The 14,869-nt window shown below is 39.4% G+C and overlaps 1 protein-coding gene across 1 annotated transcript in view; it reads left to right on the top strand.

Annotated features, from left to right (window-relative positions):
* Nucleotides 1-14,869, top strand: part of DICER1 (dicer 1, ribonuclease III) — a 73,586-nt gene that overhangs the window by 29,037 nt on the left and 29,680 nt on the right. The window contains 7 exon segments of the mRNA XM_025869413.2: nt 969-1,099; nt 2,038-2,172; nt 2,600-2,760; nt 4,806-4,974; nt 6,182-6,654; nt 12,940-13,072; nt 14,516-14,758. Coding sequence (XP_025725198.2) covers nt 969-1,099; nt 2,038-2,172; nt 2,600-2,760; nt 4,806-4,974; nt 6,182-6,654; nt 12,940-13,072; nt 14,516-14,758 — 1,445 coding nt within the window.

Below are 14,869 nucleotides of genomic sequence, written 5' to 3'. Positions count from 1 at the left end.
AGCACATTTTCTCTGTGGGCGTTAAGTTAGATTATTGAAAGTGTAGAGAGTTTGAGAAATAATGTATTTGTTCAAATTCTGGTAGCAGAGACATCATTTTGACTTATTTCTTAACTTTATAGTATCCCTCTTTTAAGTGTTAGCCATTTTATTCCACAGGGGTTAAACTTCAGCTTTTTCCTTACATGTAATTGCATTTAATTCTGATTCTGCATTTTTTGCTTGAGTGACTTCTTGGAACATCATCTAATCTAAGCCATGACAGTTATTTTTGCTTTTGATGTTTTAGCTTTGCAAAGTATGTCAAAAGGTGCTTGATTATGAGATCAGTAACTTTTTGATTTATGATTTTGCTATGCCAGTTACTGAAGAGAAGTTAGATGCTTCTTAAAAGTTAGATATTCAGTAAGAGTTTATGATACTGGTTTTTATGTGTTTGGGATTATATATTAAGAATAGAAAATGTGGACCTAAGCTCCTAGGGCACTAATATAACCCTGCCACTGCTCTCCTTTTTTTTTTTTTTTTTTTTTTTTTTTTTTTTTTTGGCGTGTGATGTTTTTTTGTACTTTAAATACATATAAAACTGTCTTACTTCTTGGTGAAATGATCTGATTTTACTGAAGAGAACAGGAGGGGTGGATCTGGAGTAGTTACCATTCTAGCCTTATATTATATAACAATATAGTATACCATTATATTCTTAGGTTGGGGAAAATCAGCCATAAAAAAGGAAGGTGGTATAAGGTTCTCTGAAGGGAATGACAGGGGGTAGGGTCTTGAGTCTAGTAAATGAATTCTGGAGGATAACTTTGGAAAGAGGATTTTAAATTGGCTATCTAAGGAATTGGGGGTTAGGTATGATACATAATAATAAAGATTTCCTAGGCTGTCTCAATCGTTAGTAGTCCGAGAACCAACTAGATAAGATTTGTCATATTTACACGGAGTATTATATTTGTAATCAGCAAACCAGGTCGCTCAACAAGTGTCAGCTGTCAGAACTCATTCAGATCTCAAGGTTGGGGAATACTCAGACCTAGAAGTGAATACATCTTGGACAAAAGAAAAATGGAACCAAGAGTTTACCAAGCACCAGGTAAGACTCGTAGAGAAATTTCACTTTTGAAATCACCTGTAGCCTTGAAAACCCTACTTCCCTGTACTTCCCTGTACTTTGTCAGCCTAGAAACGAGCCCTTACATCCTCTTTCTCACTGGAGGTCTCACACCAAAACCAAATAAAGAGTCATGTATGTTGCTGTCTTACTTAATAGAAGAGAATGTGCTCTACACTGTGATTTACTTGCTTGAAAAACACAACTTCTGATGACCTATTTCCAACTTGTAGATAGCCTGCTTTTCAGAAAATTTATGCTTGGGTTGAAGGTCTTGAAACTGGAGACATTTCTTGGTTGAGATCTTTGGGTCTTTGAGAGACTTCCTCTAACTGTCCCGTTTCTGTGGAAGCCGCATGTGCGGAGGGGCTCTTGGGTGTCTGTGGGTGAAGTGGTTAAAAGGTGCTTCCTCACAAACCTGGAGCAGTCCTCAGTGACGAGTGTGTCTCACCTGTGGGATTGAGTCCTCATCAGTAAAACACTTCAATGTCCACACAGTGATGAGTGATGACACCATAAAAAAGAATGTTGAGTCTTTGCCTTCTTCCAGAAAACCTTGTCAGTTTAATGGGAAAAAAGAGGAAAACACGGTGTGAATTGTTTTGTGAGTTGATTAAACTGATAGGTCTCATCAGTCAAAATATGGCTATAGGAACCTGAAAACCTGAAGTAGATTTATCATAAAAACATGGTCTCTATTATCAAGGATTTTTTTTTCTCATAATCTCTTTCCATATTTTTCTAATTCTGCTTCTTGGTTCCAAAGTGTAAGCTTCCATACATTTAGAATTTTTGTTTTTATTTTGACTAATGAATTTCTTAATTCTCACCCACAATATAGTTTCCATTATCTGATTTAGTATAAGTGTACCCAGGCAGGTGAAAGGCACATTTGTATACTGATGCCAGTTTTCTTTTAGGTTCTCATTATGACTTGCTATGTCGCCTTGAATGTTTTGAAAAATGGTTACTTATCACTGTCAGACATTAACCTTTTGGTCTTTGATGAGTGTCATCTTGCAATCCTAGACCACCCCTACCGAGAAATTATGAAGGTAAATTTTTAGATTTTATCAGTCTTAATTCAAGTCAGATTACTGAGAATAAGCAGTGTTTTTATATATCAAAAGCAGTAATATTGGTTACCAATTTTGGGAACTTTGTTCCATGTATGAATCACTGAATATTAAATTAATTTTCACTTAAATCTATGATAATGAACTAGCATAAACTATGGTAAATCTAAATCTGGAATAAAATTTTAAACATGACAAACGAAGTACATAATCTGATAAATTAATTATATAATCTCTCATAGCATATTTAAATGTGCCTTTTTGCTAAACAGGCCTTTTAAACAAGCTACAGTAATTCCATGAGTTGTATTTGTAGCATCCGTCCATTTTCTCAACCTGTTAGCATCTCTCTTGTGCCGGCCGTGCAGAACAAATTCCTTACTGTCGGTGTCTTTCATTGTGTTAGCTCTGTGAAAATTGTCCATCGTGTCCTCGCATTTTGGGACTCACTGCTTCCATTTTAAATGGGAAATGTGATCCTGAGGAATTGGAAGAAAAGATCCAGAAACTGGAGAAAATTCTGAAGAGTAATGCTGAAACTGCAACCGACCTGGTAGTCTTGGACAGGTAGGCGCTGGGGGCTTGGTGGCCTTCCCTCCCTCCCGTAGGCTCTCTCGGCCAGCACCCGCTCAAGTGAACAGATGGCTGCCTAAAGGAACAAGCAAGTTGGAGAATTCTGTCAGGACAGTTGCCCGCAAGGGCAAGGATCTAATAACCTTGTTTCCACACAGAGCAGCAGATGGAGGGGTTTCTTCATTCTGAGAGGATTGCAGAAGCTCGGGCCCCCCTGTTTGCAGACATTGACGGGGACCTGGAACTCAGACAGGAAATTTGTGTGCTTTTCTGTCCGTGTGTGCTTGGTTGTCCCAACCTAAGTGTCCCATGGGATAGTTTGAAAGAGCATTCACTTATTGACAGAATTCAGTATTTTACAGTATGGTTTTTTTTTAAGGTTAATTTTTTTTAATTTTATTATGTTTTTAAATGTTTTATTTATTCATGAGAGTCAGAGAGAGAGAGAGAGGCAGAGGCAGAGGGACAAGCAGGCTCCCCGCCCAGCAGGGAGCCCGATGCGGGACTCAGTCCCAGGACCCTGGGATCACAACCCGAGCCGAAGGCAGACGCTTAACCATCTGAGCCACCCAGGTGCCCCTACAGTATGTTTTAAAATGATTGGAAACACCCCGTAGTTTTGAAAATGGGTGTGAGTGTCTGAGAAAACCGTGTATGCTTTCTAGGTTTGTCTCTTTTTGAGAAGGTGGCTATTTTGTTTCAGTAGAATGTGCTATAGAAGTGAAAGTGTTTTCAGTAAAACACTTTTTGATTTGAGTTGGTGGAAAGGAGCCTAAATAAATAGGTTTTTAAATATAATTCAATTCATATTAAAGTATCCTTACATCCTTATTAGATAGTCTTTAGCAGGGCTAAAAATTATCAAGTGCTGGTTTTTGGAACAGTTATAATGACTAGAGAAGCTGATTTATCAGGGTGTGGAGTTAAATCAGATGGGTTTTGAAATATTGGCTCCACTAACTGGAAGCTGTGTAACTTCAGGTGAGTCATGTACTCTCCCGGATCCTGGAAGATGGCATTGAAGGTGGTTTCAGGGGATTCTTTGATGCTCAATCACATTAAAAATGGCGGTGTGCCTGCCATTTAATAGGAACTTGGGGAAAGTTCTCCTTGTAGAATGAAATGAAAACGTAATGTTTCAGATTCATGGAACTTAAGGATTCAGATGCTGTATGAAGTACAAATCTCAGGACCTTTTGGACATGTTGTTTTTGACACCCTTGAGCCCAAACGATCTGAGGTGGAAGTAAAAGGCTGTACTTCTGCTCTTATCTGCCCCAAATTAGATTGGTGGGCTTGTACACTTGAAGTTTTCAGAAGTAGAGGTATTAGAGCATTTAAATAAAAGTGATAAGTGATCTCTTGAATCTGGTACTTCCTAGTTCTCTAAGCTTGACTCTGTTTAAGTATAAATTCTGATTGAGAATAATGAGAACTGTAGTATTTAAATATGACTTTAGTATATTTCTTTTCCTTAATCATTGTTAGTGCTTTTAGAATACTATGTGCTATTCCAGTTGCCATATTTTATGAAAGACGTAAGAGATCCAAGGATGATAACCGTAATTGGTTGAAAGTTAGGTGAGCTTTCCTTACAAGGATACATTAAAAACACATTAAAATAAAACTGACATTTGCAAATGCCAAAAATTTCAAATAGTATGGAAGTGGATAGATTTAATGATGACACTTTCCATGTAGGATCTGCCCCTCCGTCCCTGTTCTGCTTCTGTGAAGTGATCGTTACTGAGTTGAGTATCTTGATGCCCAAGGAGGCAAAAGTTGAAAGTCTAAACCTAAAAACCAAAACAAAAATCCTGAGATAGTAAGGTAGTGACAAGATGCACAAAATTCTCTGAATATCAGCCTTAGGCAGTCGTTCCTTGAGCCTTCCAAGCAAGCACAGGCCCAGACAGAAGTGAGCACCCCGTTAGGAAGACCGCTGCAAGCCCGCCTGTGATCCCATTGGACACGTCATAATGGCTCGGCGCGCTGAAGTGAGTTTCTGGTGGTGACAACTTCTGTTTCCCCTGTTAAAGATACACTTCTCAACCGTGTGAGATTGTGGTAGACTGTGGGCCATTCACGGACAGAAGTGGCCTCTATGGCAGACTGCTGGTGGAGCTAGAGGAAGCACTTAACTTTATCAACGACTGTAACATATCTGTGCATTCGAAAGAAAGAGATTCTACTTTAATTTCTAAACAGGTAAGCGTGTACAAGTAAGTAGAGAAAGCATAATTAAAAGACTTCTGTTTATTTTTAATAGCGAAATGAAAATGTGTTTCTAATGAGGCTGTTGTTTTAGTGTTTTAGTTTAAGGCCTTATCTTCTTAATCTGTTTGGCCATTTTTCATTGAACACATCCTGTTGGGTTGAGTTTATGGTTACCCGAGAGATAATTAAATATAGACCTCCCTGATTTAAGGAGATGGGTTGGGGTTCATGTCGTGAGTTAGTCCCTGCTGGAACCCTGGGACTGACCGAATAATACCCTGTGTGTAACTGGAGCTGAGCCCGTCATTCCTGAGTGGCACAGCTTTGGGAGGAGATCCCTTAGCAGTGGTCCTTAAAGTGTGGACTCCAGTTCAGCAGTATCTGCGTTCCCCCTAGAACTTGGTGGAAAAGCAGATGAGGGGTCCTGTCCTTCACCTGCTAAAAGTCCTGCCTGTTGGAGGGGTCCAGCTTTCTGAGATTTGACAAGTACTCCAGTTATCCCGATGCATTAAAATTTGAGACCCATCGACCTAGGACTTTGCAGCCATTTGTGAACAACACTGTTGAATCTGAGTCTCCGTTTCTCTCCTGCTGATTTGCGCTGGAGCAGCAGTGCCTAGACTCTTTCCAGTCCTTGATTTCTTACTGAGTCTGTGTTCCACCCAGTTTGTCTTTTACCTGCCTGCGGAGCTGACAGTTCCTCGGTTATAACTTCGTTGTGGATTTACATTCTCATCGGAGCTAGAGTTGTAAGATGTGGCACTCTGGGTGTAAGGTGCAGGGAGTGTTGACTTGCTCTTCTTAGATACCTAAAATAAAATTAGTCTGCTACATAATTCCTCGCATATTTACCTGGAAGTAAATGACTCAGTTCTACTTGTAACTAATGACTGACTTGAAGTTAAATTTTATTAACCTTATACAGTTGCATCTTTTATTTTCTATTATTTTTTCTGGGGAAAACAAAAGGATGGTTCTGGGCATAGATATATATGAAAAAGTAGAGATTGAAAAGACCACTGGCCGTTCTTCCCCCCACCCCTGCCCCAAACTGGAGGAATTGACCTCAGTGTTTATATTAGTGGGAAAAATTTATTTTGAAGGGGCAGAATGAAGACAACTTAAACCCTAGTTAAGCCTCATATGAAAGTGCTACATGATTACTGTTTAGCATTTGGCTCTTTACATTTTTTTGTAGATCCTGTCAGACTGTCGTGCGGTATTGGTGGTTCTGGGCCCCTGGTGTGCAGATAAGGTAGCCGGGATGATGGTGAGAGAACTGCAGAAATACATCAAACATGAACAAGAGGAGCTGCACAGGAAATTTCTATTGTTTACAGACACCTTCCTGAGGAAAATACATGCACTATGTGAAGAGCACTTCTCTCCTGCCTCACTTGACCTGAAATTTGTAACTCCTAAAGTAATAAAACTGCTTGAAATTTTACGCAAATATAAGCCGTATGAGCGGCAGCAGTTTGAAAGTGTTGAGTGGTATAATAATAGGAATCAGGATAATTATGTGTCTTGGAGTGATTCTGAGGATGATGATGAGGATGAAGAAATTGAAGAGAAAGAAAAGCCGGAGACAAATTTTCCTTCTCCGTTTACCAATATTTTATGTGGAATCATTTTTGTGGAAAGAAGGTACACGGCCGTTGTCTTAAACAGGTAAATCTCTTAAGATTAACCAGCGTCCTTTCCCATAGTGGAGGGGCAACTTGGTTTTGTGAAGTGCTGTGCTGTAATAATAGCTTTGAACCTGGCAGAAGGCTTAGGTGAGTGTCCTCTCTTTGGCACCATTGTACCTCCCGTGTAATGTGCTGGAATCTTCAGGGAGGACGTTTGTATGACTGTAGCTTTCCTGAAAGACTAGATTTGACAGGACCTGGGATTTTTTTTTCTTGGAGGATGCAAATCTGTTCTAATCCATTTAAAATAGAGAGGGGGCGCCTGGGTGGCTCAGATGGTTATGCATCCGCCTTCGGCTCAGGTCATGATCCCAGGGTCCTGGGATCGAACCCCACATCGGGCTCCCTGCTCAGCGGGCTCCCCTCCCTCTGCTTCTCCCCCTGCTTGTATTCCCTCTCTCTCTCTCTGTGTCTCTGTGTCTCAAATAAATAAATAAATAATCTTTAAAGTAGTAAGTATAGAAAGATGAAGTTACATTAAGGTAAAACATTTTTTGTTTTGTTTTGCATTTAGTTATGAGAGTCAATTCAGATACGGTTCATCTGTGACTATGTGTTAGGCATTGTGTTGAGCATTTCACACCAAGCTTTCTCCTTCAGGTAATCTTAGGATAAATTTTACCTAGGCATCATTGTGTCTATCTTTTTGTTGGTGGTGGTGGTGGTGGTAACTTTTTTATCTTAACCAGTATTGATTCGTGTTTGCAAGTTCAAAATGGAAAAAGTTGAGAACAATTGGATTTGCAGTTTAGGTTGGTTCATAGACTATATATTAAAATTTTCGGAATCAGAAGAAAATAAGGATGTTAGAGAAGAAATCAGAGGATATTGGCAAAAGATGACAGTGCATCCAAAGTTAGGCTGTGGATTTCCATGTCCACCCGCTTCTTTAGTAGAAGTTGATTTTTCCTGAACATAGACCCTGCCAAGGAGCTGTCCTCCAAATTTGTGTCAAATGGTCACGGAGTGTATGGTTCTTTTGGTGTATGTATAGACACTGTAGTATATAAGGGCCAGAAAGAGTCCTTAGTTTGTACTTCAGACAATGATCTGTTTCTCTATGAGATCCATTAATTGGCCAGAGTTGATCTCTTAGAGCCAGTTGTGCAAGTAGTGATCTCTGAGGAGAAATTCAGCTTTGGTTCCTGTGGTAATTTGGGATTTTTTTTTTTCTTTTCCTAAACTGCTTCTGACTGTTTGGGGCTTTGAAAACTTACTGGAGTAATGAGAAATTGGACTCTGGGGTAGTCATCTGGCAGTTTTTAGTCTGGTAATTTTCATAGTCATTGGGCCTGATCTCTATGATGAATACAAAGTAAAATAACTTTAGGTAGTGAATTACATTGGAATCAGAAGTTTACGGTTGGAAAGGGACTCATTGACTATCTAATCCAGCCCACTTATTTTTATAAAAAATAAGAGAAAGGGCCTCAGGAGGAAAAGTAATTTGCTCTGAGTTAAATTGCCAGGCAGTGGCAGAGACAGTTCTAGAATCCTGATATCCTGCCTCCTAGTTTCCAGTTCCTTCTGCAGTCATAATGCCCCTGGGCGTCAGAGAACACTAAAAATCCATGTGGAAGACGGCCAGGAGACAGACCAGGGAGAGCCTAACCATCAGGATTATTTCTTAGAATGGGGGAAAAGGCATTTCAGGGGTCAGAGAAGTTTAATATCAGTACAGTTCCAAGCCTTGTTATAGACATGCTCCCTGCCCCCATACAGAATTAAATACATTTTATGGCGCTTAGAAAGAAGAAATGGCATATTTTCTTCTTTTCTCTCTTCTCTACATGCATTCTTAAGTGTAGAGATGTGCCAGTTTTCATGGCAGGAATATTAGCCTGTAAAGGTTTATCAAAAATCAGTTATTTCCTGTTGACTTTGAGGATCAGATTAATTGTGATCAACTTTCATAAAATGGGGCTGGAATTTAGTGTTGGATGATGAATCAAGAGCGGTTTGAGGGTTGATTTTATGGGCAGCTAATTAAATATACAATAGAGGTCTTGTTCCAGTAAGCTTTTTAATAAGCTTAGAAAAACTTCCTGAAATCTAGATTCTTTCCTTCCATCAATTTAATAGGAGGAAAAACCCTCAGTGAACAGTTTCATGGGAGTCTAAGTTATTGTGATACATGGGCAGTTTTGTCCTCTCCTAATGAAAAAAATAAATCATAGCTACTTCTGTAGACGATGTAGCTACGTGTGCAGTCTGATGTTTATAGTTTTCCTTTTTGCCTTATCTATATGGGGCTTTATGGTTTATAACTTACTTTTAGATATGTTTTCAAGTTTTACAACACTCCATGAGGGAGGAAGGTAGATGTTTTTACTATATTTTAGATGAGGAAGCCAAGACAGTTTGTGACCCTCCCCAAATCACACAGATACCAAGAGGCAAAAATGGGCTTCTGGTCTCCCAAGTCTGGTTCTCTTTTCACTGTGTGATTTACTAGTCTTGTGTGATACCGGCATCAGACAAGCCTGGCTGGGTTCACGGCCTCCGTCTACCCCTCCCCGTCTATTTCCCTCCTAACTTTGTTTACAGAAAAGTTGCAAAGAGAGTACAGAGCTCCCCTGTCCCCCCTCCCCGGGTTTCCCCCACCTGTTGTTAACACCATACATTACTATGTACCTTCGTCACAACCTGGAGACCAGCTTTAGTGCGTTACTATTAACCAAACTTCAGACTGTGTTTTCATTTACCAGTTTCCCCATTAATGTCGTCCTCTTAATCCAGGGTACCACATTGCATCTAGTTGTTGCGTGTCCCTAATCTCCTCTGGTCTCTTTGTATTTTGTTTTTCCTTGGTTTTGACGACCTTGACAGTATTGGGGAGGACTGGTCAAGTATTTTGTAGAATGGCTCTCAATTTGAATTTGTCTCACGTTTTTCTCAGGATTAAAATAGGGTTTTAGGATTTGTTAAGAACACTGCAGAGATGAAGTGCCCTTCTCATCACATTGTATCAGGGAGACTCATGGTATGGACATGAGCCATCACTGGTGATGGGAAACTTCATCACGTGGTTATGATAGTGTTGCCAGGCTTCTCCACTGTGACGGTTGTTATTGTTTTATTCCTCACTTTCTTCTCTGGAAGCACGTCACCAAGTTGAGCTCATCCTGGAAAGGAGGGCTTGAACTCCATTCCTGGAGAGGAGTGTATTTATGTTTATTATTGGAATTCTTCTGTAAGGACAACTTACCTCTTTGATCCTATTTATTAATATTTATTGTGTTTGTTTATTTTACACTTTGGGTTATAATCTGATAGTAGGTGGTTTATTTTGTTGTTCAAAATGTTCCACTCTAGGCTACAGGGAGGGCAGGGGTGCTCTTTGAGTTTAGTGCCTGTGTCCCTTGGATAGGCCCTCATTCTGGATTTTTTTTTTTTTTTTAAGCACTTCCTGACTTTCTAGCCCTACAAGATGCTCCAGGCTCTTGTATTTTTGCTGCTCCAGCTGTAGAATCAGCCATTTCTCTGTGGAGCCCTGGTTCCTTTCATTTCTACCCACTTTTCTAGATGTATATTTTGTGAAAGTTTTTTAAACTTTTAAAGCTTTAAATAGAAATTTTTCTCTCTCAGGATCTTCATTTGTAAAACAGTAATAGTCTCTCTGTCTCTTTACAACATATATAAAAATGGCTGTTTTATCACCTGATACAGTAGGTGCTATTTTCTTATGGGCTTTATGCACACATTTGGGGCATATGGGATCCGTGTACTGGACCTATCAGTCATAGTTTTTTAGGTAAGATCCCAGAGGAATTACATTGGATTTTCTCATGTTGGTAAGGAAATATAAGGAGTAAGGACACTATGAAAAGCTATTGTTGATAACATGCTTTAGTACTTGGCAGACATTTCAAATGATGCGTTTGTTTCTTTGAATTTTTTTCCCCTTACGGTTGTCTGCATAAATTAGCACTTGTAGTCAAATCCCGGTTCCCTAGGATACATCTACCAGTTCAGCATCCATATTTGCCATTTCTGGCCATGCTGTTTCCCGTGTAATTGTGGGGGACAGCGTGTTGTGCACACACCATGTGATCGGTACGCTGCCACCAGCTGAGCGAGTTAGGTACAGAGATGGAGGGTGAACATCTAGAAGCTCTTAGTTTTGACAGCAAGTTATGTCTCCTGAATATAATACAGCTGGCTCTTGAATTTGAATGCTTTTAAGTTTCATTTTTCTTCATCAATTTTCATGGAATTTTATAAAAATGCTAGTCTCTGATGGATTTGAAATTAGAAAAAAAAATAAATAACTGGTTCTTAGCTGCTGATAGTTTCAGAAGCCCTGTGCACAAGAGATCAGCTGGGTTTGTCGAATCGCTTGCTTGTGGAGCCGCCCACATAAACTCTGTAAAAATCAAAAGAAACAAGTAAGACTTTGTCTTAATCAGTCCATGGCACCGTGAAATCTATAAGCAGTTTGTGTTACTCACTTGTAAGCTCCCTGACCACTGTAGACTTTGTTGTTTCTCTGGAAGCCTATAGTTTTATCTGAGGAATGTGGTCAGACATCCCTTAATTTATCGGAAAGAGACATTTTTCTCTCTAAACATCATCAGCATGGGTATAGCATTTAATTACTGCTTACAAGAGATTTGGTTTGTTAATGTACATATTGTCTCTTTTGTTCTCTGCAGTACTGATGCGAGTTTCATTAAGGAGAAATGCATTTACTCTTAGTGCTTCTGCTTCTTAGTTAATTGAAATCTGCTAGACTGATCATATTGGCAAAGTAAAATATATTCTTTGCCTAATTTAATTAATTTGCCTAATGCCTGCCATGAAATGCATTTTTTTTAGCCTCTGTTACATTCACATTGATGCTTATTTACATAAACTAACTTTTGGAAGTACATATTTCTAAGATAATTGATTTCATAATTTAGACTTTGGGGCATGCGATTTGTTTGCATGTAACATTGCTTTCTGCTACTGACATCCTAAGTTTATTCTAATAACTAAACAGAGCTTGGAACATATTAAGGAAGTTCCTGATTCTGAACATTTTAAGTATGTTGAATGTAGAACAGACTCTTAAACTAACCTAGACATGCAGGTGTTTGGCTGATTTGGAGGCAGGAAGATATTCTAGATGGCCACTCAAGGTTTCTTCCAGCTCTTTGATATTAGTCTGTTTCATGTATTTAAAAAAAACAAAAAACAAAACAAAAAGAGTGGTTTGACTTAAAAATGCAATTTTCTATTAGGAACTTATACTATGTGTATGACTTCAGAAGAACCATCTGGAATCACTTATGTCAGGTGTGGAACCATTTATCCCGTGTGCTGAGTTTTTGAATGTGGGTATTTCCAAAATAGCTGTAATGGCAACACTAACTGTTAACCTTTTGTCCCTGTGTAATGTGATCTCATCCTGTAGCGCTTTTCCATTTCTTAGCTAGAAGGCCAGCTTTAGGTTACTTGCATTCTGGATTAATACAGAGGAACAGGCAGGAAGAGGGATGAGCTGGGAAGCCTCTCTCTTTCATGACAGGATGGGATGGGACTCTCTCTGGTGCTGCCCTGTGGTGCACAACTGTGGTTGGCGGCCTGGGGGCAGGAAAGTGTTGGGAATGGAGGCGCTCCCCAGTAGGTAGGCATTTCTTGCCCTGGAGCTCTGCTTCCAGTGATAAAAAGGGTGTTAGGGTAAGACTAAAAGAAATAACCATGCTAGTTTCCACACACAGCGGGAGCTCTCTCCCTCCATGTAGCAGGAGAATGAGGTTTCCCTTACTGTAGAATTGCCCTTTGGCCTGGGGTGTTGGTACTCTGTATAAACTTGGCCATGGAGACAAGGGCAGTGATGGCCGCTACAAGTTGTGTGTGCGTGTGGGGAAGTGCATTGAGCTTTCAGAGGTGTGTGGCTTTTTCATTATAGGTCCTGGCCTGAAGCCTAGGTATATGAGGATTCCATGTTTCTCCCTGCCTAGCTCTGTCCCCTACCGGGCCACGTTTCTAGTAAGTCATCATGGCCAAATTAGAAAGTTTGAAGTACCGTGACTATTTTGTTCGTCAGTATAAATCAGCCCTGTATCTGGTATTGTAAGGGTTTGGTCCACAGATCTACACAGGGAAGAGTGGCAGTGATTTCTGTTGAAGCTGGTTGAAAAAAATCACCAAGACCATTTTGTTAGGTATGTTGGCAAAACATACGTGTATTTCCATTTTCAGGGAGACCTTACAAACAAAAGTTTAAATTTTTTTCCCTCAGCAATGCTTAACTTCCAAATGTATATAATTTTCTTAGATTGATAAAGGAAGCTGGCAAACAAGATCCAGAACTGGCTTACATTAGCAGCAATTTTATAACTGGACATGGCATTGGAAAGAATCAGCCTCGTAACAAACAGATGGAAGCAGAATTCAGAAAACAGGAAGAGGTAACTTAAGTTGAAATAATTGTACAATAACAGTTTTCAGAATATATATAAACCCTGCTCATAGGAACTCCCTTTCTTCATAGTTGCTTGGCGTTTTTTTGTAATATTAGAATATTTGCTCATAGATAGACTGTCTCCTATGACGTAGCTGTATAGTGATTCATATGTTTAGAATTAGAATAGCTGGTAAATCAATTTTCTCTTAATTGCCGTCAACCATTTCATTTTCCTTTATTGGACTGATGGCATTTCATAGAAAAACAAAGCATGTGTAACTGTAACTCCCGTTGACTCCATGCGACTGAGCAACAAAATAAATTTTTTTCCCTAGAAAGTATTTTGTTTTCCATTTAAAGTCCGTGCCGTGGTTGAATACGTTAAAGGTTCTGGGTTAATTTTTTTCATGCATTTTAAGATTTTAATGTAGGAGACAGCATTGTAAATATGTGAAACCTAATATAGTGTTCTGGCTGGCAAACAAAAACTTTTTATTTGAAGTTTGTTATTTAACGTAAAGGTGGAATAATTCACGTTGAAGTTCATTTTCTGTGTCATAGCTTTTTGATAATGTTCCAAGTTTGGGGAGTCCAGTAGCCAGCCAGTGTGATAGATCTGTTTAAAAGCCAACTTACTTTACTTATCCTGGATTGAGAAATGATGTTATTTTAAATTTAATATGAAAAAAATTTTCACTTTATTTTTTAATCAGTAGTTCCGATTCCTTAAGTTGAAAATGTCCCAGGATGCCAGAAAATAAGTAATGCCTTACTTACAATTTTTAAGTTACAAGCATTTTAGGGATTTTAGTGAGTTTTGACATCTTTGGAGGGATGTTGGCACAGTCTCCCAGACATAAGACACTACCACGGAGAGTCAGAGTATCAACGGGATTCCAGAAGTGGATTCATTTGGTCACTTTGTTGGTTAGATTCTTTTGTGGCCATTGAAGAAGCCAGCCTCTTCAATCCGAAGGCTTTCTGTGATTTGTACATACTTCTGTATGGTAGAAAGTCACTTTGATTTTTCAAGTCCTATTGAAAATAGGACTGTTGAAAACTGTCATTAAATCAGAGTCTCTTTGTCCACGTGTTCATGCATCTTGAGTTTTGTGTGGTGTTGTTATCTTCTTTAGCCTGGACCAAAAGATTTAGTGTGCCCAGAAGATGTGTCGGAAGTGACAGTTGTGGGACACCTGGGTGGCTCAGTCGGTTAAGCATCTGCCTTAGGCGGCACGGGTCATGATCCCAGGGTCCTGGGATCGAGCCCCGCATCGGGCTCCCTGCTCCGCGGGAGGCCTCCTTCTCCCTCTCCCCCTGCTTGTGCTCTCTCTCTCTCTGAAAAATAAATAAAATCTTAAAAAAAAATGACAGTCATCACTTATTTGTACTACGCTATTCCTTTGGAAATTTCTTAGAATTGCTTTTCGTGGTGGACTTTTTTCAGGTCCTTAGGAAATTTCGGGCACATGAGACCAATCTCCTCATTGCAACAAGTATTGTGGAAGAAGGTGTAGATATACCAAAATGCAACTTGGTGGTTCGATTTGATTTGCCCACAGAGTATCGGTCCTATGTTCAATCTAAGGGGAGAGCAAGGGCACCAGTCTCTAATTATATAATGTTAGCAGACACAGACAAAATAAGAAGTTTTGAAGAAGACCTTAAAACATACAAAGCTATTGAAAAGGTAAGATCCAAAAATCAGTATGCTATCTCTAAGTTACTTTTTATGTGCAGAGAAATAGATAAAAACAGCTTTAAATACAAAGAACAGTCTCAGCAGGGGTGTGCAGTATGT

The sequence above is a fragment of the Callorhinus ursinus genome, unplaced genomic scaffold (genome assembly GCF_003265705.2).
Source record: "Callorhinus ursinus isolate GAN/ISIS: 27379988/994484 unplaced genomic scaffold, GSC_fseal_2.0 scaffold8, whole genome shotgun sequence".
NCBI lineage: Eukaryota > Metazoa > Chordata > Mammalia > Carnivora > Otariidae > Callorhinus > Callorhinus ursinus.
This window is presented reverse-complemented; position numbering and strand designations above follow the sequence as displayed.